The sequence below is a fragment of the Apodemus sylvaticus genome, chromosome 4, assembly GCF_947179515.1.
Source record: "Apodemus sylvaticus chromosome 4, mApoSyl1.1, whole genome shotgun sequence".
NCBI classification, from domain to species: Eukaryota; Metazoa; Chordata; class Mammalia; order Rodentia; family Muridae; genus Apodemus; species Apodemus sylvaticus.
Genome location: NC_067475.1, coordinates 130,114,474 through 130,138,711, shown reverse-complemented (window position 1 = coordinate 130,138,711; position 24,238 = coordinate 130,114,474). Strand labels below are relative to the sequence as shown.

The window sequence follows — 24,238 nt, the reverse complement described above, 5'->3', positions numbered from 1 at the left end:
TCTGAATCAAAAGTGTGTGTCATCCCATGTTAAGATTCAGGTCAGAAGCCTGTGTCTTCCAGCCTCACACATTACAGGTGTGCCCTCCATTTCTGGATTGTAGTTCATTCTAGATGTAGTCAAGTTGACAACCAGGACTAGCCATTACATCTTTTAAGATCATAAGTTGGATCATTGTACCCCATTGCTGTCTTAAAAATCCTCCAGTGGTTACCCCTGGCCACATGTCAAGCTACTCAGGCACTTCTGATGTGCTTGACCTCCTCAAACACTTCCTAGTCCCTCGCCATGAGAAATCAAGGCACAGGGACTCCAACTTCCACTCTGTCTCCTTTCTGACCTTTCTTTCTGCGTCATAATATTATAGTCTTGGTAGAATCTCACTTAGCCTAGGCTGGTTGGAACATGCTATGTACTCAAGAAGATCTTGAACTTCTATTCCTAGTTCTGGGATTATAGACTTGTACCACAAGGCTTAGTTAATAAGGTGCTCGAGACTGAACCCAGGGCTTAATGTATTCTGAGCAATTATAGCACTTAGCTATAGAATCAAATAAATTATTTTGCACTTAGTATAAAATCTGGGGAGGTGATGGGGAATCTTGGAGGAGTTTGGGGAGAGAGGTAAATAACAAAACATGCTTATAAAATTATCAAATATTTAATAAAATATTTTTTAAAGTCTAAAACCAAAAATTTCAGGGCAGATTATCAATAATTAGTTTAGACATGTTTTATTTGAGATATATAATGAGAAATACTTCTATTTTACAAACCCTTATTTCTTAAGGAAGGCATTCATACAAGCACACCACCTAGGGAATGATGAAGTCTGTAGATATCACCTCTGAGTGCCCCTGGGTGCTTGTGAGAAGAAATCAAAGCATATCATTTGCTCCCAGAATTACTAGTTAGTTGTGTAATAATTCCCAAAGCTGATGACTCTAAAATGAAAGCCCCAACCCATGATTAGAGTCAAGCTCCTCAGTTGAGCTGTTTAGCTGCTAATGCCTTCATGAGTGGGCGCCATGAGGGCAAGTTCTTCACTGAGCCTCCTTGTTTCCACCTATTGGCTTTGCTCACCATATTTTCTTTTACAGAGCATTTATGAGTTTCTTCTTTGGGTATTGACATTTTTATTAAAAAACACCTATTTAGCAATTAAGAAAAATATTTACGATCCTACTTCCTTAAAGTAGTTCTTACAGGAGACTATTTGTAAATTATAGTCTTGCATTTACTAGCCTCATCATATTAGGAAATATACATTCAAGGGTTTCATATAGTACTTGGTATGTTTGTAATATATTAACATAACATGACATACATGATGTACATTACACACATATGTAGACAGGTTGTGGCTCCGCATTTAATAAGGGGATGAGATTAATCTTAGCATAAATAAAATGCTTCATCTCTTATCTGTTTGTCACTTTAGCCAGAAAGTTCTAGAATGACTGTAAATCCAGATTATTAACAGGTCTATGGGGGGAAGTTTAGGTATCAACTTTTCTAATGAAAGGCATTTATCATCTGACTGAAAAACCAAAATGACTGTGTTCTGAGGCAGGGTGGGCCTTGCATTTTTAATGGAGGAAAACATGTGTTTGCAAAACTTTACTTGAAAAACTAAAAGAACCAAGAACCACCCACCATCTTTTTGATGAGGATGTGATAATATTTTGAATTAATACTGTCTACCCCATTGCTTAGTCTAGGGAAGATAATTCCTCACAAATGGAACTGTGATAAAGAAGCGGCTAGATAGGTATGTAGGACCTTAAATATCTGAAGGGAGTTTTATTGACTATTTCAGAAAGGTTTCATTTTGTTGATATTATTATGTCTGAGAAGAAATTTCCTGTGTGTTATGGTGAATATTTTTAATAATAAAGATTATATCTATCAGCCAATGCGATACAGTGGTGGACTTTCCATTAGTTATCAGAAATCAATTTCATGGAGCCTCCTTGTAAATTTGAGTCTAAGATAACTCTGTTTATGTCTAGATGAATTATTTTATTTCTAAAAAAGTTTTCATGTTAGTCAGGAATTCATTAATTCATATTTTACTGGTTTTAATAAGTTAAAGTGCTAACTTCAAAATTATTGTTTCATTTCTTTTCATTTCTAAGGAGGCTTTGCCTCATAGCTCCTAGTGACATAAATATTTAATTATTTTGCTGTGTATAATCTAGCCTTTAATACTAAAACGCTTTACCACAGAGGATTTAATTCTCTCCAGATTAAAAACTGATAAAATTCAACTTCAAACAGTGCTAAATCAGACCTAGGATTTCCATCACATTCGGTAAGAATAAAACACAATAAAGCAACCTGTTCTGCTGCTCTTCTGCGAGTTTTGAAGCTAAAGACTCAAGGACTCTAACAGCAGTGAGGAAAGAAAGGCTTTTCCCAAGTTACAAAACTTCCCACAGCTTCACAGGTAAACGCCACACACAGCAGACCCAGGCTTGATTCCTGGACTCTGCTAGTCTGGCATTTGGTGTTTCCACTGAGTGGCACGGCAGGCGGGGTTCAGTATTTGGAGACAGCTCTGGTGTTTCATGGTTTCAGTGTCTGGGTGGCTGTTTCTACTCTCAAAACAGCAATTCCTCACACTGAGCTTTTTGTCTGAATAAAAGCTTTAGCTGATGTTTAATTGTTAAAATTTTAAACATTCCTGTAAACTGCCCTTGCAATAAGATTTTAGCCCCTTCAATTGCACAGGCCACACGTAGCTGTTGCTTTACTAAAGAAAACTATTTCTTTCTGTTCACCTTATCTCTGTAGAGTACAGCTTATCCTGACATTTTTGAAATATGAACACATATCAAACTATATCCACCTATGTATATTTGGTTTATTAACACAGGCTCACAGAATGGGTAACTGGTCATAACACAGTATTATATATGCAAACAATCAAATAACAAAGCGCAATCACATTTAAAATAGTCCATGCATTCTACTTTTTGTGGTTTTGGGATTCAATTGCAAATATAACCTGCAAACCTTTGATGTCAACATTGAATGGCTAAACTTCAGGCCATTTTTAGTGGTGATTTGATAACTGTGAGAAAATGGCCCAGTCTCTCAGTCATAAAATACCTGGACTTTATTGCATTTAACACGTGTCGTCATGGGGCCAGCACACTGGGCTGCACACTACATGATGGCTATCAGAAATGAGGTCCACATTATTGAGAAGTAATAAAAGAGGGTGAAAGTTCTATTTCTTCTGCTCTGGTCTTTCCCACTGGGAAAATATACGTACTGGTAAATGAATGAAATGATTAATAAAAACAAATAAATAAAGGGAGATGAGACACAGGGAAAGATGTATGTAGTGTTTGGAGCCATAAAAGCAACAAAAACGTTTCAAATTTGTAAGTGTGGACTCCAGTGAAATAGTCTAGTTTATTAGACTTATGGATGCTTTCTGAAAGAATGCTTGCCTGAACCATTTTCTTTTGAAAATAGTTCTTTAAACTTATGTAAACTTTATTTTGATATGTTTGAACTTACAGTGCTGCTAGTCATAAAGGTGGTACAAATTTAATTAACTCCCCAATCCAAAAACAGAGACTAACTAAGAAGCTAGGTACAGTAAGCTTTTGCTCCATACTGCAAAATATGGGAAGCTTCTTGTAAACTTATCCATTTATTCATTTATGCACATATGTATATATAGGTAAATAAATAAACACATACATGTTTTTTTATGTAATATACATAATTTTACAAATTGAAACCTGAAATTCAAATTTTACAAATGGAAACCTATATCTTATGATTACTAATTACAATTAGACTTTTGGATTATAGTTGTCATTTTGACTTCCAATTCAACTGTCCTTCTAGCTCCAGTAATTACAGGTTTCTGAGCCTTTGCCTTCTTCTTGGTTTGTATACTTGGTCACTTCGTTAGGTCACACTCCACTGGGTGTGTGTCTTTGTATGCTGCCTTTTTCTCTGACTGTGTGTCATTTTGATAAATGAATCCAGATGAGCTGTGACCATCTGGCTTTATTACAGCACTGTTATCAGATCAAATGAGGCTATACTTGGCTCTGTCTTCTTCTGGGATGCAGATTTCATTAGGCCTTCTGCGTGTATGCAGTTAGAATACGCATCTGACCTTTGTCCCCAGTATTGCTTTCTGACCTCAGCTGTAGACTGTCATCTACCTTATGAAATGGTTCTGCTACAGTTTTGAGATCATTGTGCCCTGATCTACAGTCAGTCTGTAGCACTGATTTCCACATGCAAAATGAAAGAAGTTTAACAAACTACTCATGTACTTTCTGTGTAGACATTTGCAATGACAAATAACAATTTCTTCTGCCTCTGTTCAGCTTCCAAGTTAGAGGAAAGCCAATGAGGATGATAGTGGAGAGTAAATGTGAATACTAAGGATGCCAAAGTTTGACCTCAGATTGATGAATGGAGGAAAGGCTGTTGAAAGACTTGATAACTCCCTTTCTGTCCATAGTCAGAATTAAATAAAGAAGAAGGAATTCTTTACATTTCAGAGTAAGAGTAAAACTAAAAACAGCATCTGCTTCATGTAATATGTTTTTAAATGAGAATTGTCCACCACGTCAAATATGCCACTGTAAACCTGGTGTTAATAATTCAATAATAATATTGGAGCTGGAGAGTTGGGTCAGTGCTTAAGAGTATGGAACAGTAATATTGCGCTGGAGTATGATTCAGTGACATACTGTTCTTCTAGAGGGCCTGATTTGCACTCTAAGTACCTATGTCAGGAGGAACACAACAACTTGTACCTCCAGCTCAAGAGAGTCTGATCTATTCTTTGTCCTCTGCATATAACTATATTCATTTGCATACTTCCCCTAAAAGAAGCCAATAGCATATATGTGATTATATATAAACATCTATATGTACATGTATATATGTATATATATGTATATATATATTTACATACATACATACACACACACACACACACACACACACACACGTGTGTATGTGTGTGTATGTGTGCTTATGGGCCACGTTCAGTTTTGACCTTATGATTGGCATACTCATGTTGAGAAACACTGGTAGAAGGAAGCTGAAAGATACTTGGTGATTAAGAACTGTACCATGTCTGTCAAGACTACTGTAGAAATGAGACTCATTGAACAGCAGTAGACTTTCTCATAGTTTTCCTGTGTGAAATGAGAAGCAGTGACTGCTGGGATTGATGCTATATGTGGGCAAAACAAAGTCTGGTGCTGGCATGGTGGTGGTGGTGGGGGGGGGTGTTGATAAACCTCTTTCCTTAGACCAGAAGAACACTGGAGAAAGAATTCAAATCTTGAGTTTGTTATATCTCATTAAAATACATTTAGATCAAAGTTTTGTAAGGATTTCCCTCCCAAAACTAAAACTAAAAATCCAACAAACACATTTTTCTGGGGGAACATACAGGTCAGATGTTTTCAGAAGTTCTGATTCCTAAGGTTGAGCAGGTGGCTCTACAGGTAAAGATGTTTACTGTTCAAGTCTTTGAACATAGACTCCATCCTTGTAGCCCACATAAAGTTGCAAGGAAAGAATGGATTAAATGGAATTGTCCTCTTACCTCCACATTGGCACCATAGTTAGCAGAGAGAGAGAGAGAGAGAGAGAGAGAGAGAGAGAGAGAGAGAGAGAGAGAGAGAGAGATACAAGGAAGGAGGGGGAGAGAGAGAGTGAGCACCACAGGCACTATATACACAGCCACATAGACACACATAACACACAAATACATGTACAAATACAGCACCCCATCACTCATGGGCAACACACACACATATACACACAAGTGGCACAAAGATACACACACACACATAAACACAAGTAATCACCATAGGCAACGCATACACATGTATATCAGCACAGACACACATACAAACATCATATACATGCAGATGCATAGTCACACACAGACACTACACAAGGCAGTTGCTACACACACACACACACACACACACACAGAGATAAAAAAAAAAACAACCAAAACACCTCTGCTTTTTGCCAGTCTGCTTCTGAGTAAATAAAAACTGAATGGATTGGTCTGCTTCGCAGGTCAAGCTCTTCCTAGACTTTTCTTGACTTTTCTTTGAAAACTGTCTGGCAGACGATGGAAATTTGAATTGTGAGGGCAGTGGTATTGCATGTGCAGAGTTTTCATTCTTATTGTATTTTACTAACTCAGAAAACACCAGCAGCAGTTGTAGACAATGACCAGCCCACTTGTTCTTGGTGGTGACTGAGTCATCAGAGTGGTAGGTTCCCATTCTGTGAACCATCAAGGTGTTTACAGTCTTAAAGATGTAACCTTCACTCATGGATTCCCCAGGTCATTTCTCAGCTAATGCAGCTCATATTCTTTGTAGCTCCAGTTTCAGGAGATACAGTGCCCTCTGCTGGCTTCTATGGCCTCTGCACACACATGGTACATATACATGCAGGTAGACAAACATTCATCACATAAAACAAAAATAAGTCTACAGGATAAAAAGAATAACAAGCAACAAGGGCTACATTTAACACATTCTATTCTGCTCTCTACTTCTTTAGGGTTAGTTCTATTTTTATTCTCTGTTTAGCAAACAGTAAAATATCAGTAAAAATTTGATCCTTCTGGCCTAACACCATTTGCTGCTGCTAGGATCTTGATCTCTGCTTGTGCTCACACACATGCATGGATACTATCTAGCTGATATTTTTTTTTAAATGAAGACAGATGAAGGATTGTGAATATGAGAGAGCTTCCATTTCATTTTCATTAAAATAAATAGAGTTAAGCATCCAAGAAATGTAGTCCAGATATTTGTCTCAAACTGCTCCTCAAAATATTTTAGCTTTAATATTTCACTTGTGAGAAATTTTATCCCTGTGTCGAGACTCTTGAGTCAATATTCTTCATGGGCTGAAACTGCAACTATCAAAGGTCCCTTTCAGTAGGAACTTGTTACCTCCTGTCTGAGTTTGTTGCCAGAGCTTAGGGACAGCACTGGTTGTTTTCACAGATCGTCAAGCCATGAGGCCCTTCCTGATGCTGGCTCCTCCTTTGGCTAAGTTCTGGGCAAACATTCTAGGCTGGGATCAATATTTCCAATCTGGTCTCTGCTCCTTGCTAATCCTTTATCTTTACAAAGTCCCTTGATCTTTAACCCCCATTTTACTCCTGTGTATAAGGCTTAAATGCTTGAGGCGTCTTACCGGATATTCAGGTTGAATTGCTGATGGTCTCAGGCATTATGAGGTTTGTAGACTTGCATAGTCAGTGGCCAGCTCATTACTGTTGGCTGTTCCAAGTCTTATGTGTACTATTTTAATATAATGTCAGATACATTATGGTAGTGTGCCTTCTGGGATGTTGTTTCCTGTTTTGATGAGTCTATAATTTTGAAATGGAACAGAAGCATACCAATGTGTTTTTGTGGAGAATCATGAATAGGCAATTCAGACCTTAGGTCACCAACAGGGGAAAAATGAAAATGTTGTACTTTTCTTGCAACAGAATAAAAAAAAAAAAAAGAAATCACATCTTATGTGATTAGAAATCATCCCACAATTCTGTCTACAGTTAAGAATTGTGAAATGTATGGGAGTGGCTATCTATAAGCATTAAAATTCTATTTTCTTTTCCTCCCAGGATCTCCAGCCTTGACGGGAACAGGGACAATCAACATTATTGTAGATGATGTCAATGACAACGTCCCCACGTTCGCCAGTCACATGTACTTTACTGCAATTCCCGAGGACGCCCCGACGGGGACAGATGTCCTGTTGGTGAATGCCTCAGATGCAGATGCTGCAGCAAATGCTGTCATCAGGTGTGCACACTGAACGCTCACCAGTTCTGATCTTTAACAGCACATGATATCTAACTTCACAGCGTCTTTCCTATTAATACACCGTACCGCTCCTGTGAACCATTGCCAAGCAGCTAATCTGGAATTGAGAATTAGATGGTAGCATGCTTGCTTCTTCTAAACCTGTGCATATTAATCTGTTTCTCTGTTTCATCATTTGCAGGTTCTTTTATGGCACAGTTAACTTATTTGTTTGTTTGTTTTCGGCATTTGTTGCTAATTCCTTTGTTTATATCCTGTGATCATCATGACAGTGGGAGGTTCTACACTATGCAGCTGGCTGGTGTTAACCAGCGATATGTATCTAGGATTAGGGTGCGCAGAAGGGTGCACCATGGCATCACATGCAGGTGCTTGAGCAAGGTAGGGTGGTGGAGATTAGGCTTAGTTCTGTTCTCTCTCTCCTCACAGAGATCCATGACTTGTCACTGAATCCTTAACAGAGTGACTTTCAACATGATGACTTTGATAAAGTTTCAGAGCTTTAGATGGGAGTTGGTAGTTATAGTCAAGGTCAGGCTTAGAAGTGCCATGTATCACTTCCAGAATGTTCTAGGATCAAAGGCAGCTTCACCAGTATGATAAATACACCCCAGACATGAAGGGAGAAACCTTGAAGACTTTATCACCAAGCAGTAGCTCCAACATTAGCATGTTTTCTTCAACCAGAAGTTTCTTTATGTAAATCCTGGTAACAGAGAACAGCAGCGTGGATGCTTGTTCAATGAGATGCAGAACTGATAATGTGGAATGTTTGGTAATATAGCTGCATTCTCTTCTTAGCTTGTTCTAAATGGATAAGCAAAGATCTCCCTATTTTCAAGAGATAACCCTTGAAGATACATTTCTGCAATTGTGTGTGGGCTGTGTGGGGTAGGTGAGTAAGAAGACAGTGGATCAGAAGATGGAATCTGAAAAGCTCTGAGAATTTGTCATAAAAAGATAATATATGTATTAATAATATGGTGATGGCAACATATGCATTATATGGTAATGGACTCATTAATTATTTTTGTTATTTTTTATTTATTTTTTGTCATTTGCTATTGATTTTTCATGACAAAGGATTCTTGAGAAACTGGTTTCTTCCTGCTGGCAGGGATAAGGTTGCTTGAGGCCCAGAGTCAGTCCTATTTAATAAGCACTGAATTGCTGATTGAATCCATGCTGGATAACAAAAGAGCTCTGCTTCCATTGAAATTCCATCCTATGCCAGGTAGTCAGTGAAATGCAATGGAGTAAGATTGTTTAAAGTGTGGTTGTTTCCTTGAATACAAAAGAAAATGACCTAATTAGGGGGTTATGTGGAGAAGGGGCGATGGGCATGCTCATCCTTATTTTTACTGTGCCAAATACCTGCTTGAAAATGTTTAAAAGAAGGAAGGGTTGACTCTGGCCACAGTTGCAGAGGCTTTAGCCTGGATCCAGGGCTCTGGGCCTGGCATAAAGGAGGTTAGCATGGCTGTGGAAACATGTGATAAAGAGCTGCTCACTTGATGGTAGTCAGGAAACAGGCAGGAGTCAACAGAAAGACAGAAGCCAACACAAACCATTCTAATGAATGCTCCAGTGACCGACTTCTACGCAGCAGGCCTCGCTGCCTACTGAACCAACCTCCAGGAGGTTGTCCACATTTTATGTTTGGGTCAGAGTCTTCTTGACTTCTAAATACACTGTTGGCAGACACACCCAGAGGTATCCTTTCCCAACCTCCCAACTTTGTGTCCAATCAAATTTTAGCATTAATTGCCATGGTTTGTAACGCTGTAACAAAATATTTCAGAGTAGGGACCTGCAATTTGCTTCAACATATTGCTTGTAATAATAGATGCTGGAAGGACTAAGGTGAAAACAAGGAGGAGAGAGTTTCTATGGTGACTCCTGCTGCTGCATCCTCTGGAGGGGATGATGCTGCACCAGCACAGAAGGAGAGAGCGGATGCAGATGGACATATCCCTGAAGCCTGTGTGAATTTCAGGGGCCTCGCCAAGAGCTTAGCAGATGTCCTCCCTCAGGTGTTGTCAGTATGTTAAAAAGATCAGACAAAGGGAGGAATATGACCTTGATATGCCAAGATCACAGTGAAGAAGAGGCTAGAGAGTTAGGGGCAAAATCTTAAGGCAATCTAAGAGATTTGGGGCTATGGTATAAATTTATGATCTGTACAATTTAGTTGTATAGTGTATTGGTAACTATTGGCATTTTTAAAAGTTGAGGGGCAAACATAGAGTGTGTATTCAGATTGAATGAAGGAAATAAGACCTAAGACTCTAAAGGAAGAAGCTTGGAGACTACATAGGAATTACTTCATATAGAGATTCAAACGTATGCCGGGGTGGTCTGTGCTTAACTGGTGAAAAGAAAATTGAGAGACTAAATAAAAGGCACAAGACTGACCCCAAAAGTGGTACACAATTTAAGCACAGAATGAGTGTCATCTGTTAGTTAAGCCTTTGCCTTGGACAGCTAGATGGACCATGGTGTTGCTGCCAAAGTGGGGAAACTGGAGGAGGAACAGTTTTAGAGCAAATCATTTATTGTGTGTGTGTGTGTGTGTGTGTGTGTGTGTATGTGTGTGTGTGGCTATGTGCCCTCCTCCAGTCTTATAATTTATATTGTTTCAATTCCTGAAGGCCTCTGTTCAGCTGGTGCTCAGTAGTTTTTTGATAGAGGTTTTAGGAAAGATTGATCAGTCCTAAAGCTTATTGTTATTATAATTCCTTATCTAGGAAGAGGAAACCTTCTGAAAAATGAGAACAGCACTTTATGCTCAAAACCTGATTCCTTCACCTACTGAGCCATAAGGTTGAGATTCCCTCAATCACTTATTCCCAACAGTCTTCCAATCCGATTTTTCCTTCATTGTGTTACTAAAATACAGATGCTACTAGGAGACTGCAGAAACCTGTAAAGTTCTATAACTTCAGTCTTTTTCTTTTACTTCATCCTTGGTCCCTCTCTTTTTCTCTCTTCTCTGACAAGTGTTCTTCTCAATAACTGTTAGTCTCCATCACCACGATGCTCTGGACACACATAGTTAGCTATCTGAATTTTATCCTTCCTACAAAGCAGCTAAATATTTCCCACAGCATTTCCTGCACAAACATACATGCACAAGCATGCACACACACACACACACACACAGAGTGAGAGTGAGAGAGAGAGACTGAGAGACAGAGACAGATGGAGAGAATGCAGGAATTGATTTCTTTGGTAGAGATTTGTCAGCGTCTATTACTAACCACTGTGTCTAAACTATCTCTGTGGTTGTATGACTTCACTCCAGCTCCCACTGGAGTGAGTCATGTGACTCTCTGATGATCTTTCTCTGTCTGATATTTCTGTTCTCATTCAGAATTCAATCTGCTCAGTGCTCCTCACCTTTCTTATGTTGTTTCTTTGCTTCGTGTACTGGATAAAATATGATGTTGCCCTGCACTCCTAATCCACATCTTCTGGCTAAGGTTGCTCCTTACCTACACCTGATCATCCATAATCACATTCTTAAGTCCCTACTGCTTCCTGTGACTCTCTTGTCAAAGCTCCAGATCAGACTATACTTACTAATGCCATGCATAAACCTACTGTTGAACATCATCCCCTCTGACACCTGGATGTAATCTGTTCTGCATGTTACACAATATTGTCCATGATGTCTAGATACTTATGCCTACATGTGGGTTCACAGTTCAACACTAAGGTATGCAGACAGTTTAGCCTTGCATATTCTTATTCAGCGTGGGGTGTGGAGGCAGACTAGGTCTTCAGCCCAGTCAGCAAAAGCATCGTCATTAATCATCTCCACATAGAGGCATTAGTCTTGTCTGTGCAAATGAAAGAAGACATTCTAGGAAAAAACAGGGTGAGTACCAAGTCTCTGAGGTAGGAGAAACTTGGGCATCAGGGAAAGAAAGACTGGGTAGGCTTTGTGTAAGTAGGTCTTGGCAAACTGATGAAGAGAGTAAAGTTCTCTGTTTCTTATGGGGAACAAAAAAAAACCACAAACAAACTAACAGAAGAGAAGAGAAGTGAAGAGAAGTGAAGTGAAGTGCAGAGAAGAGAAGAGAAGAGAAGAGAAGAGAAGAGAAGAGAAGAGAAGAGAAGAGAAGAGAAGAGAAGAGAAGAGAAGAGAAGAGAAGAGAAGAGAAGGCTAAGGCCAGAGCATGCCTCACTGGAATTTTGAGACAATTCTATTGTGTACTCTAGAAAGTAATTCAGAGAAGGCAGAACCTCAGTCAGTGATGGAATGGGATGTGGCCTGAAATGAAGCTTGGGCATCTGCTGGCTTGGCCTTTCTCAACAGTCTCTTGATATTTGATATTGCCTATTACCTAGTCTCTAGATCCCAAGCACCCAATAAATGGGCTCAGCACTTGCCATGCTTACTGTGCCCTAAAGAAAGCCAAGCTGTCAGCACCATAAGATCATTTTCTGGCCTAGTGAAAGGATCAGGACTTTCCCAAGCTGTAGAGCCATGCTCACACCCCACTGTGGCCCACAGCAAAACTTAGCACATGGCCACTGGAAGATCTAATCTGGATCATCACTGCTTTTGTAGCCTGACTTCTGTAGCTAGCCACACCATGTGAAAAAACAACATCCTCTCTGTTATCTTATACAAGTTTCAACAGACATCTTGTTGAGGCTGAAAACACTATCAGAAACCTTTATGAAAAAGGTCTCCTTTCTTCCTTTGACAACAATATTCTATAATCAGCTTAGCTACTCCCTCCCTCCCTTCCTCCCTCCCTCCTTTCTTTACTTTCTTTCTCTTCCTTCCCTCCTCCTGCCTTCCCTCTTTCTCTCTTTCTGACATGGTCTCACTAGGTAATTCTGGCAAGCCTGAAACTTGCTATGTACTCCAGGCTGGCCTCAAACTCACAGATATCTACCTGCCTCTATGTCCAAGTACTGGGATCAAAGGCATGTATCCCTACACCTAACCCAAGATATGGCATTTCTTATCTTCACTATATAACTTGACTTGAATTTTCCCATCTTAATATCATAATATGGTAGGCAAAGAACACGTTGAAGTCACCAAGGTTGAAGCCACCATTTAGATGGGCCATTTGTAGCTTGTGAGCTTTTTGAACATAGATTTCCCCCCCATAGATTCAGATGCATCATCCACAAAAAGTCCAAGGCTACATACAACTAAATGGTGAGAATCTTTTTGCATTTCAAGGAAAGAATATACAAATTGCCTAGAGTGTGTCACACAGTAAGGAAAATGTTGATCATATGTTGGAAATGTTTAAAGAACAGCTTAGGCATTCAAGGACATCTTGACTATGAAACAGTCCCTGAGGGCCCAGAAGACCAAAGTCATCCACACTGATGAGACCTGAACTGAGCCTCAAAGAAGTGAGGTATCAAAATCCTGCCCCAGGCTTCATGTGGCAGTCTCTTTAGAGACACACTTGTGCTTCTGCCCACTCTTCTCAACTTAGAAGCATAAATTAGCAAGCCATTGCTGCTATACCATACTTCATGTTAAAATAAGCTTTTTATGACCTCAGAATTTACTAAAGCCCATAAAAGGAATCATAGTAATATGGTAGTTAATTTTTTTTGTAAAAATTCTTAAATATATTACTTATTTTTAAATAATCATACAGGCAGCATTATGTTCAATGACATGAAATAAATAGTCTGTGTGATTTACTACAGAGGTTTTCTCTGTCATGTAGTCAAGCCTGCAGCAGCTGTTATCTGAGACATTATCTGTCTTTCTATCTTTGCTCCTTTTCTCCAATATGTAGGAATCAGCTAAATTCAGTGTCTTTTATTTTTGTTGTTCATATTTTTTGAATGGATGATTATGGGAGGAAATAGTTGGTTGAATCTTGATATTTGTTGTTGTCAAGCTATTATACTTTATAGCAGAACAAATTACATCTTTTTCCTAATAAATTATTAGAAAATATCTATAGCTGTTGACAGCAACCAAGTTTTTAGAGTAGACATTACATACTCCTCATGACTCCATTCTCCAGAAACTGTCAGAATATTTAATACTAGAGTTAATTAATATTAGAATTAATACTCATCTGAGTATTCCACAAGCCTTGGCGTCATAAATTTTAGAATTTTGTCTATAAATGTTTGACCATTGTATGTAAAGCAATAGATTTTAGCTGTAGAGGCGGGTAGTAGTTGTACCTTGCCATAAGGCTCTTCAATTAAAAGAAATACAGTACAACTTATTCTGATTTGGGTTTCATTCCGGCGTGTATGTATGCCCCAAAGAGTAAGAGTCTCAACCATGTCAACTACTTTATACATCCTTAAGTCACTTCTTAACCAAATAGTTCTGATATATTCTATTCTATTCTATTCTATTCTATTCTATTCTATTCTATTCTATTCTATTCTATTCTATTCTATTCCTGATTCAGTTTTGTAGGACCACAGATTTTGTAAATATCACCTCTGAAATATATCACATTGATAAAATAATATGAAATATATCACATTGATAAAAGGCTGACATTTGCTTCAGCTGTGGGCACATCAGTGAATGTGCACATTGCTGCTGTGACTTGAGGTGTGTGTTTCTTGCCCTGAGTTTGTATTAGACACCCGTGGCTCACATGGCTAAGCAAAGATACACATCTCACTGCAAGGAGGATGTCTTATATAAAGAGGAAGGCTTTCAAAAGTCATCTACTTTTTCTGCTCTGCCATTTGCATGCTGCAGACAACTGCTCTATGCACCTTCAGGTCAAGCTGCTTCTCAGACTATCATCCTGGACAGAACTTCAGATACAAAACCAAAAACAGGCACAAATAGCCCCCTCTTCAGAGAAAATGGAGAAGCTGTGCTTGTTGAAAACTCCTGATAGCTCACTGATCTGTGTAGCATCAAATTGTCCAGGATATTGTTAGCCATCCTTGGCAGCAAAATGGTGAGGCCATCTTAGGGGTGAGGCATGAGGCAACATGGAAGCAGAAATGGCTCTGTATGCCAACAGTCCTTTGGCTGTGATGGAGAGCCAATAGGCTATAAATCCTGAATTTTCCCTTTAAAGAATAATATCCCCAAATGACTATCTTATTTAAGATAGAGCATAGGAAAGAGATGCTTTTTAAGATGTTTTAAAAGTATCCACTAGAGATTCTGACCATCAGCCCAAGTGAGGAAAAGGCTCCACAGTTGCAATTTGTAGCTCATTGTCTGCATGGTAACCGTGCTCCAGGCTTGCTTTGTGGCCTTGCACTGATCTAAGAGTGTGGAGACTATTCATGATCTCACAGAGCTTCTCATGGTCATTGAACATTTTAGAATAATGATTGTTCACGTGACAGCTACAGAACATTCCAAGTCACAATTTAATACCTGGGTTTCTTCATTGCTGTGTGTTCAATTTTTTTTTGTTAAGTGCCTGCATTTTCTACTTGTTTTTTAAATGTATTTATGGAAAGCAGGGTGTCATGAAATCATAGCTAAAGGTGACCTACCTCTCTTTGCTCTCTGCTTCAGTTACAGCATCATCGGTGGAAACTCACAGTTTACCATCAACCCATCCACGGGGCAGATCATCACTAGTGCTTTGCTGGACAGAGAAACCAAAGATAATTACACTTTGGTCGTGGTTGCCAGTGATGCTGGGTCTCCAGAGTCTCTTTCCAGCTCTACTAGTGTGCTTGTGACCATCACTGATGTGAATGACAACCCACCCCGGTTCCAACATCACCCATATGTCACACACGTCCCATCTCCTACTCCTCCAGGTAATTCAGTGCTGAGGTCACTCGTGTGTGTGGCTTATCAGACACTTTCTGGGAACAGAGATATAGGGCATATATATATATATATATATATGCCTACTCACACACATATATACATATATACACATGTACACACATACATATATATGTGTGTATATATGTATGTAGTATATATATATATGTTTATATATGTACACACACATATATATATATGTGTGTGTGTGTGTGTGTGTGTGTGTGTGTGTGATACAGTCTAATCTGGAAAACCCTAAAAATTGGGGTATGAGTTTAGATCCTATGAAACTGAAGAGATTCCAATTCTTCTCTCGTAAATTATCTTCTATTACCCCAATTAGCTGTGTTCAGCACTTCACACCTGGCACAGCTTCCTAGTTTCAACTCTCATAATACTTCTTTAATACAGTAAATGAGTAAATTGGACTCCTCGTTGTTGTCAGTGATGGCTCTCACCTGACGCAGCACTTGATGTAAGTTCCTACGAGGAGGAACAACGTCTCTATTCCTCACATCAATACCCTGATTGTTGAAGGAAAATAAATATTCAACTTTAATATTTCATAGATTTATTTTCAAAACGTTGCATGAATAACTAATTCTCGATATTGCACACTTTCACTTCTAGACTCACTTCTGTTCTTAAGCTTATGAGCCCCTTGAGAATTGCCATCTTGGGAACAACAAGAATTTATCTTCCTGCATTAAAAAAATAATTTACCATTTATTTTGTAAATAGTGGGATACTCTCTTAGGATTTAAGCAGAAATTCTGCAATTTGTAATTTTTGGTGAAATTATAAACAGTAAAATATACAAATATAAGTAATACTATCTTTTCCCTGAATATATTTTACTAGAAGAATAAACTAATGGATTCAGTATTTCTCTTCATGATATTTGATCTACTACCTAGAGCACATCTGATACCAACTGAATAAATAAAATCTATATATGGATGTGCCAGATTGCTGTATAAAAGATAAGGAGTCATAGATCCAGCTGGCACAATGCTAACGGCATGATTCTGATCCATCCTCTGATGTACAGAGGAGAATCCTCTAGGCAAAATGAGATGCTGGCCATGACATCATTGTATTATAATTGGCAAGACTCATTGGCTCTTAATGAAATTCTAGCTTTTTCCTTTTGTCACTTCTGTGGGGATTTGGGGGAAAGTTTTCTGAATGAGATATTGATCTTTAAAAACTGTTCTGCTGGATTCTTCTCTCCATATTTCCACTACAGCATGATTTGAAGGCATCCTGCCAGACACAGATTCTTGCAATCCAAATTGAGTCCTGTCTTCATTTCTTAGTTCATACTACTTCACACTTACGTAAATCTATCGGGTGTATGTGTACATACATTTACTTTATCTCTATGTAGTGGTACCTCTGAGATCAAAGAATTTTGCCAGGAAACAAAGTGGGTAGTGACCCAAAAGCAGCATTGGGGATAGAGCAACTCAAAGGTGTCTTTAGAAGCTAGGAACGGTGAATGATTTTCACTGAGTGGGAGGGTGGCTCTTAAGAGCTCATGGACTCTAGTATCTGCTAGAAGATTGTGTGCAGGGGCCGAGAGTCCAGATAATCAGCTGGTCTTCACCATGGTTCTCCCAAGGACTATTTGAAAAATAAGTAAATAAAACACATGTGTGCTTTGGTAAGAAATTAAAGGCTGGTTTCCAACGTCATTAATCAGATTTGACCTGGAGACATCCCAGACAATATGCTGTTCTTTCCCATAATTTTGGAAAAGTTGAACCTGGCAGCAGCAGCATGGTCTCAGACTTATCCTGCACTCACCTGAAGGATTCCCTGTGATATTAACTGAGAACCTCCTCTCTTGTAGGTTCCTTTGTTTTTGCCGTCACGGTCACGGACGCTGACATCGGATCTAATTCTGAACTCCATTACTCACTCTCAGGTAGAAACTCTGAAAAATTTCACATTGACCCCCAGAGGGGGGCAATCATGGCAGCTGGGTCACTAAGCGGAGCTTCGGAGGTGACATTCTCTGTCCTTGTCAAAGATGGCGGCTCATTTCCAAAGACAGATTCTACTACGGTGACTGTTAGGTTTGCGAACAGGGCGGATTTTCCCAAAGTCAGAGCCAAAGAACAAACCTTCATGTTTCCAGAAAACCAGCCAGTAGGCACTCTGGTCACCACTGTCACAGGGTCCTCTTTGAGAGGAGAAACTTTGTCCTACTACATTGCAAGTGGGAACCTGGGCAACACTTTCCAAATCGATCCACTAACGGGGCAGGTGTCCATCAGCCAGCCTTTGGACTTTGAGAAGATACAAAAATATGTTGTTTGGATTGAAGCCAGGGATGGAGGCTTCCCTCCCTTCTCTTCTTATGAGAGGCTTGACATCACCGTGCTAGATATCAACGACAATGCTCCAGCTTTTCAAGAAGATCCTTTTGTGTCTGAGATCCTGGAAAACCTCTCCCCTCGGAAAATTCTTACTGTTTCAGCAACGGACAAGGACAGTGGTCCCAATGGACAACTAGACTATGAGATTGTGAATGGCAACCAGGAGAGCAATTTCGCGATCAATCATGCTACAGGTGAAATCAGAAGCATTCGGCCTCTGGACAGAGAAAAAATATCTCACTATGAGCTCACTGTGAAATCTTCTGACAAAGGCTCCCCTTCTCAGAGCACCTCTGTAAAAGTGATCATTAGTATTTTAGATGAAAACGATAATGCACCTAGGTTTTCTCAGATATTCAGTGCCTATGTTTCTGAAAACTCCCCCTTGGGATACACAGTTACTCGTGTAACAACTTCTGATGAAGACATTGGGGTAAATGCAATTAGTAGATACTCCATAGTGGACACAAGTCTTCCATTTACAATCAACCCCAACACAGGCGATATTGTCATCAGTCGACCTTTAAATAGAGAAGATACAGACAGATATAGAATCCGAGTGTCCGCACATGATTCTGGCTGGACCGTAAGTACTGATGTCACTATATTCGTGACTGACATCAATGACAACACTCCAAGATTTAGCAAACCCTCTTATTATTTAGATTGCCCTGAACTTACTGAGCTTGGTTCCAGAGTAACCCAAGTATCTGCCACAGATCCTGATGAGGGGTCAAATGGGCAGGTGTTTTATTTCATAAAGTCGCAGTCAGAGTATTTCAGAATCAATGCCACCACTGGAGAGATTTTCAACAAACAGGTGTTAAAATACCAAAATGTCAGTGGCTTCAGTAATGTGAACATCAACAGGCACAGTTTCATTGTGACAGCTTCTGACCGAGGCAACCCTTCCTTACTCAGCGAGACCACCGTTACCATCAACACAGTGGATAGCAACGACAACCCACCACAGTTTCTCAAAAATAAATACTTTACCCCAGTTACCAAAACTGCTAAAGTCGGTACTAAGTTAATCAAAGTGACTGCGGTGGATGACAAAGACTTTGGATTAAACTCCGAAGTGGAGTATTTTGTGTCTGATGGGAACCACTTAGGGAAATTTAAGTTAGACAATGATACTGGGTGGATTTCAATAGCCTCTTCCTTGGTTTCTGACCTAAATCAAAACTTCCTGATCAGAGTCACAGCAAAGGACAAAGGGAATCCCCCACTTTCCTCCCAAGCAGTCGTTCACATCACAGTCACTGAAGAGAACTACCACACCCCTGAATTTTCCCAGAACCACATAAGCGCCTCCATCCCTGAGAGCCACAGCGTCGGGTCTGTAGTCAGAACTGTCTCTGCCAGAGATCGTGACGCAGCCATGAATGGTCTGATCACTTACAGCATTACTTCAGGGAATGAAGAGGGCACCTTTGCAATCAATTCCTCAACAGGTGTGGTAACCCTAGCCAAAGGCCTTGACTATGAGTTGCGCTCGAAGCACGAGATGACCATCAGTGCCACAGATGGCGGATGGGTTGCGAGGACTGGCTACTGCAGCCTCACTGTGAGTGTGATCGACGTGAATGACAACTCTCCAGTGTTTGTCCCTGATGAATTCTTCCCAACTGTTATGGAGAATGCCCCGAGTGGGACCACTGTCATCCACCTGAATGCAACAGATGCTGACTCTGGGGCCAATGCTGTGATCGCGTACACTGTGCAGTCCTCAGACAGTGACCTGTTTGTCATTGATCCCAACACAGGGGTCATCACCACTCAGGGCTTCTTGGATTTCGAGACCAAGCAGAGCTACCACCTCACAGTGAAAGCCTTCAATGTCCCCGATGAGGAAAAGTGCAGCTTTGCCACGGTCAACATCCAGTTGAAGGGGACCAATGAGTACGTGCCCCGCTTTGTTTCTAAACTCTACTACTTTGAGGCGTCGGAAGCTGCTCCTAGGGGGACTGCTGTTGGAGAGGTGTTCGCCAGTGACAGGGACATGGGTGCTGATGGAGAAGTACACTATTTGATCTTTGGAAACAGCAGGAAGAAGGGCTTCCAGATCAACAAGATGACAGGGCAGATCTATGTGTCCGGGGTTCTTGATAGAGAGAAAGAAGAAAGGGTGTCTTTGAAAGTGTTGGCCAAGAACTTCGGCAACATCCGGGGTGCAGACATTGATGAAGTCACTGTGAACATCACTGTGCTCGATGCTAATGACCCGCCAGTGTTTAGTCTGAACACCTATAGAGTCCAGATCAGCGAAGGGGTCCCTATTGGGACCCATGTGACTTTTGTGAGTGCCTTCGACTCAGATTCCATCCCTAGCTGGAGCAGGTTCTCATACTTCATTGGGTCTGGGAATGAAAATGGTGCCTTTTCCATTAACCCACAGACAGGGCAGATCACAGTTACCTCAGGACTGGACCGGGAGAGCTTGCCTGTTTATAATCTCACCGTCTTGGCTGTAGACTCAGGGACTCCCTCTGCCACAGGAAGTGCTTCCTTGTTGGTTACCCTGGAAGACATCAATGACAATGGCCCAGTGTTGACTGTCAGTGAAGGGGAGGTTCTAGAAAACAAACGCCCGGGAACTCTAGTGATGACCCTGCAGTCCACAGATCCTGACCTTCCCCCAAATCAAGGCCCCTTCAATTATTACCTGCTGAGCACAGGGCCAGCTACTAATTATTTCAGTCTCAATACCGCTGGAGTTCTAAGCACAACCCGGGAGATAGACAGAGAACAGATTGCAGACTTCTATCTGTCTGTGGTCACCAGAGATTCTGGGGCTCCTCAGATGTCATCCACAGGAACTGTGCACATCACTGTTCTAGATCAGAATGACAACCCCTCACAGTCCCGCACAGTGGAGATATTTGTTAATTATTATGGCAACTTATTTCCTGGCGGGACTCTGGGCTCTGTGAAGCCCCAGGATCCGGATGTGTTAGACAGTTTCCACTGTTCCCTCACTTCAGGAGTCACGAGCCTCTTCAGTATCCCAATAGGCAGCTGTGATCTGAGTTCCCAGGCCAGATCCACAGATGGCACCTTTGATCTGACTGTTGTCAGCAGCGATGGACTTCACAGCACAGTCACCAACAACATCCGAGTTTTCTTTGCAGGATTCTCCAATGCTACAATAGATAACAGCATCTTGCTTCGTGTTGGTGTTCCCACGGTCAAGGACTTCCTGACCAATCACTACCTTCACTTTCTGCGTATCGCGAGTTCCCAGCTTACAGGCCTGGGCACCGCAGTGCAGCTGTATGCTGCCTATGAGGAGAACAACAGAACGTTTCTTTTAGCCGCTGTGAAACGAAATAATAACCAGTATGTGAACCCCAGCGGCGTAGCCACCTTCTTTGAAAGCATCAAAGAGATCCTTCTCCGTCAGAGTGGTGTCAAGGTTGAATCTGTGGACCATGACCCATGCATTCATGGGCCGTGTCAGAACGGAGGCAGCTGCCTTCGAAGACTTGCTGTGGGCTCCACACTGAAGATCCAGGAGAGTCTGCCTGTCATCATTGTGGCCAACGAGCCTCTACAGCCTTTCCAGTGCAAGTGTGTGCCGGGCTATGCTGGAAGCTGGTGTGAAGTGGATATTGATGAATGCCTTCCAGCCCCTTGTCACAATGGGGGGACCTGCCACAACTTAGTTGGGGGATTTTCATGCAGCTGCCCGGAGGGCTTCACTGGGAGAGCCTGTGAGAGAGACATCAATGAATGTTTGCCCAGCCCTTGCAAGCATGGGGCCATCTGTCAAAATTTCCCAGGGGGATTCAACTGTGTGTGCAAAACTGGATACACAGGTATGTTGGTGTGTTACTTTCTGTGTTTGTGACTAGTTTTCTTTTTAAAAGACTTTAGCTTTGATATGCATGTTGTCATTTGAATATATATGTATTTCATATATAATACATTCACACACACACATATGTTTTTTTGAGAATTTCATACAGGAATGTTATATTTATATCATTTACAACACTTTCTCTCTCTTTCAACTCTTGCCAGATTCCCTCTCAAGGTCATTATCTCCTCTATAACTATTATTGCTATATATCCATACACACACACACATACACACACATACACACACACAAATATAGCTTATTGAGCCCATTTAGTGTTGCATGTGTAGGGGTGGGGCCCTGTGAAATATCCAGCATTTATATATTGGCATGGCTGCTGGTGTGGTTATTTTACGAGCCTCATTTTGGCAACAGTGTTGAAATTTCATGGTGGCAGAGTCCCTGCCATGTTTGGAAGACTCTCACACCAGGCGTCTTGGTCCTTAGAATTCTCTAGTCTTCCATTCTTTCTTCTATGTTGTTCCTTGGGCCTTACATGTAAGGGTTAGCAATTATTTCTATTTTAATTTTTGGACTTATTTTATTTTATATATGTGAATGCGTTGCTTGCTTGTGTGCCTGTGCACCATGGGTATGCCTGGTGTCCATAGAAGTCAGACAGGGTGTCAGGTACCCTGAGACTGGAATTGTAGATGGTTGTGGGCCACCATGTGGGTGCTGGAAACAAAACCCGAATCCTTTACAAAAGCAACAAGTACTCTCGACCACTGAGCCATCTCTCTGCCTTTGTGTCTATGTTTAAAATGTTAAGTCAGAGCTAAAGGGTCATACAACAAATCCTATGGTTTCATATGCACACACCTCTGAGGGAGAATGTAAAGCAATGCTTGCAACAGTTACTTGTGACTTCTTTCATTTTATATTTCTATTTTTTATGTTATTTATTTTTGTGCATTTTATATATCGCTGGATAAGTAGCTCCTGATAGTCATGCGTATTCATGGAGTACTCAAAAGCCTTATGTTATGTGAAATCAGGCACACACACAAGAACATATGGAAGTAAATCAAAGCATACATTGGTTCTTGTATTTTTATCACATGTGAATTGTTCATGCATCTCTTAACTCAATTTTCCCCACTGAGTTTCCACTAATTCTTGTAGAACTCATGGTTTTCCATTGTTAGCTCATATTGTTTGCACAGAGATGGTTGCTACAATATTTTTCATACACATATTGTTTATACTGGGCATTCATTCTCCTCTTCTCTTCCTCCTCCCCTGCTGTTACAAATGCATGCTGCTTTTCTGTCATATATACATACATATATGATTTTATGTATCTACAGAAAATCTAGGATCCAGGGGTTGGGAGGTGGCTCAGTGGTAAAGAGCACTAGCTGCCTTTGAAGAGAACCGAGGCCCAGCTCTCAGCCCACAGGGTGGCTCGCATCCAGCTGTGACTCTGGTCTCTAAGTGCTCATCATCTGATGCACATAGGTGCATCCAGTGGCTGGTCCCTTTAGTCACTGGCTTTCACGACTAATGCACTGTAAGTGCACACATATCTTTGTGGTCAGATATGAATCCCTGGGACGTATGCCTGGCCCTGGTATAGCTGGCCCAGTTGGCAGTGAGCTGGATGAGTTCCCCTTCCTCCCAGTGGAGCACACAAGTTACCCTTCTCTTCATCCTCATGGCATTTGTCTTCATCGGTTTGCTTCGTGGTGACCATTCTGATTGCCATGAGAAGAAAGCCCAATGCTGTTTTAGCTTGCATTCTCTTGGTAGCTCAGGATGCCAAGAAAATTCTCACTGGTAAACAAGCATGGGGGAAGGGGTGGAAGGTGGCTGCGCACATTGCAGCCCCAGTCAGGGAGCAGAGAGAAATGAACGCTGTTATCCCCATCGCTGTCGTTACACAGCTCAGGACTTCAGGCCATGGGCTGAGCCACCTACGCTCATGATCAAATTTCTTTAATCACCTGGTATTCCATTTTCTATGCATTTGCTTGCACAGATGAGAAAGCACAGAGGTAGCCAGCAACCACTCACCTCTTGTTTCCACAAGGTTTGCAGTTTGCAGCATGTCCTGTCCTTGAGTCCCTTCTAGGAGTGAAGGGTGTTTCTAAGCCCAACCAGCAGATAGATCTTGTTCCTAAGTCTGGAGTACTTATAATACAGTCAGTGCATGGGCTTATAATGTCCTCAGTGCGTGGCTTCTTTGACCTTTCTGTGTATCGCCACACATATGGATACATGTCAGGTGTGGCCTTGGGAAGAATGCCTTGGATTTATTACCATGTGAAGTTTCCTTCTGCTTTGAAGCATGTCTTGCTATTTTAGGGAAAGATAAAATTTGTCCATTCATCACTGCATGTCTTGCTATTTTAGGGGAAGATA

At 40.8% G+C, this 24,238-nt stretch overlaps 1 protein-coding gene across 1 annotated transcript in view; it reads left to right on the top strand.

The window, feature by feature from the left end:
• The window catches only part of Fat4 (FAT atypical cadherin 4), a 131,173-nt gene that overhangs the window by 79,850 nt on the left and 27,085 nt on the right, over positions 1–24,238 (top strand). Inside the window, exons 8-10 of the mRNA XM_052180593.1 lie at positions 7,661–7,841; positions 15,367–15,617; positions 17,483–21,832. Of these exons, the coding sequence (XP_052036553.1) occupies positions 7,661–7,841; positions 15,367–15,617; positions 17,483–21,832 (4,782 nt within the window). The remainder of the gene's footprint in view (positions 1–7,660; positions 7,842–15,366; positions 15,618–17,482; positions 21,833–24,238) is intronic.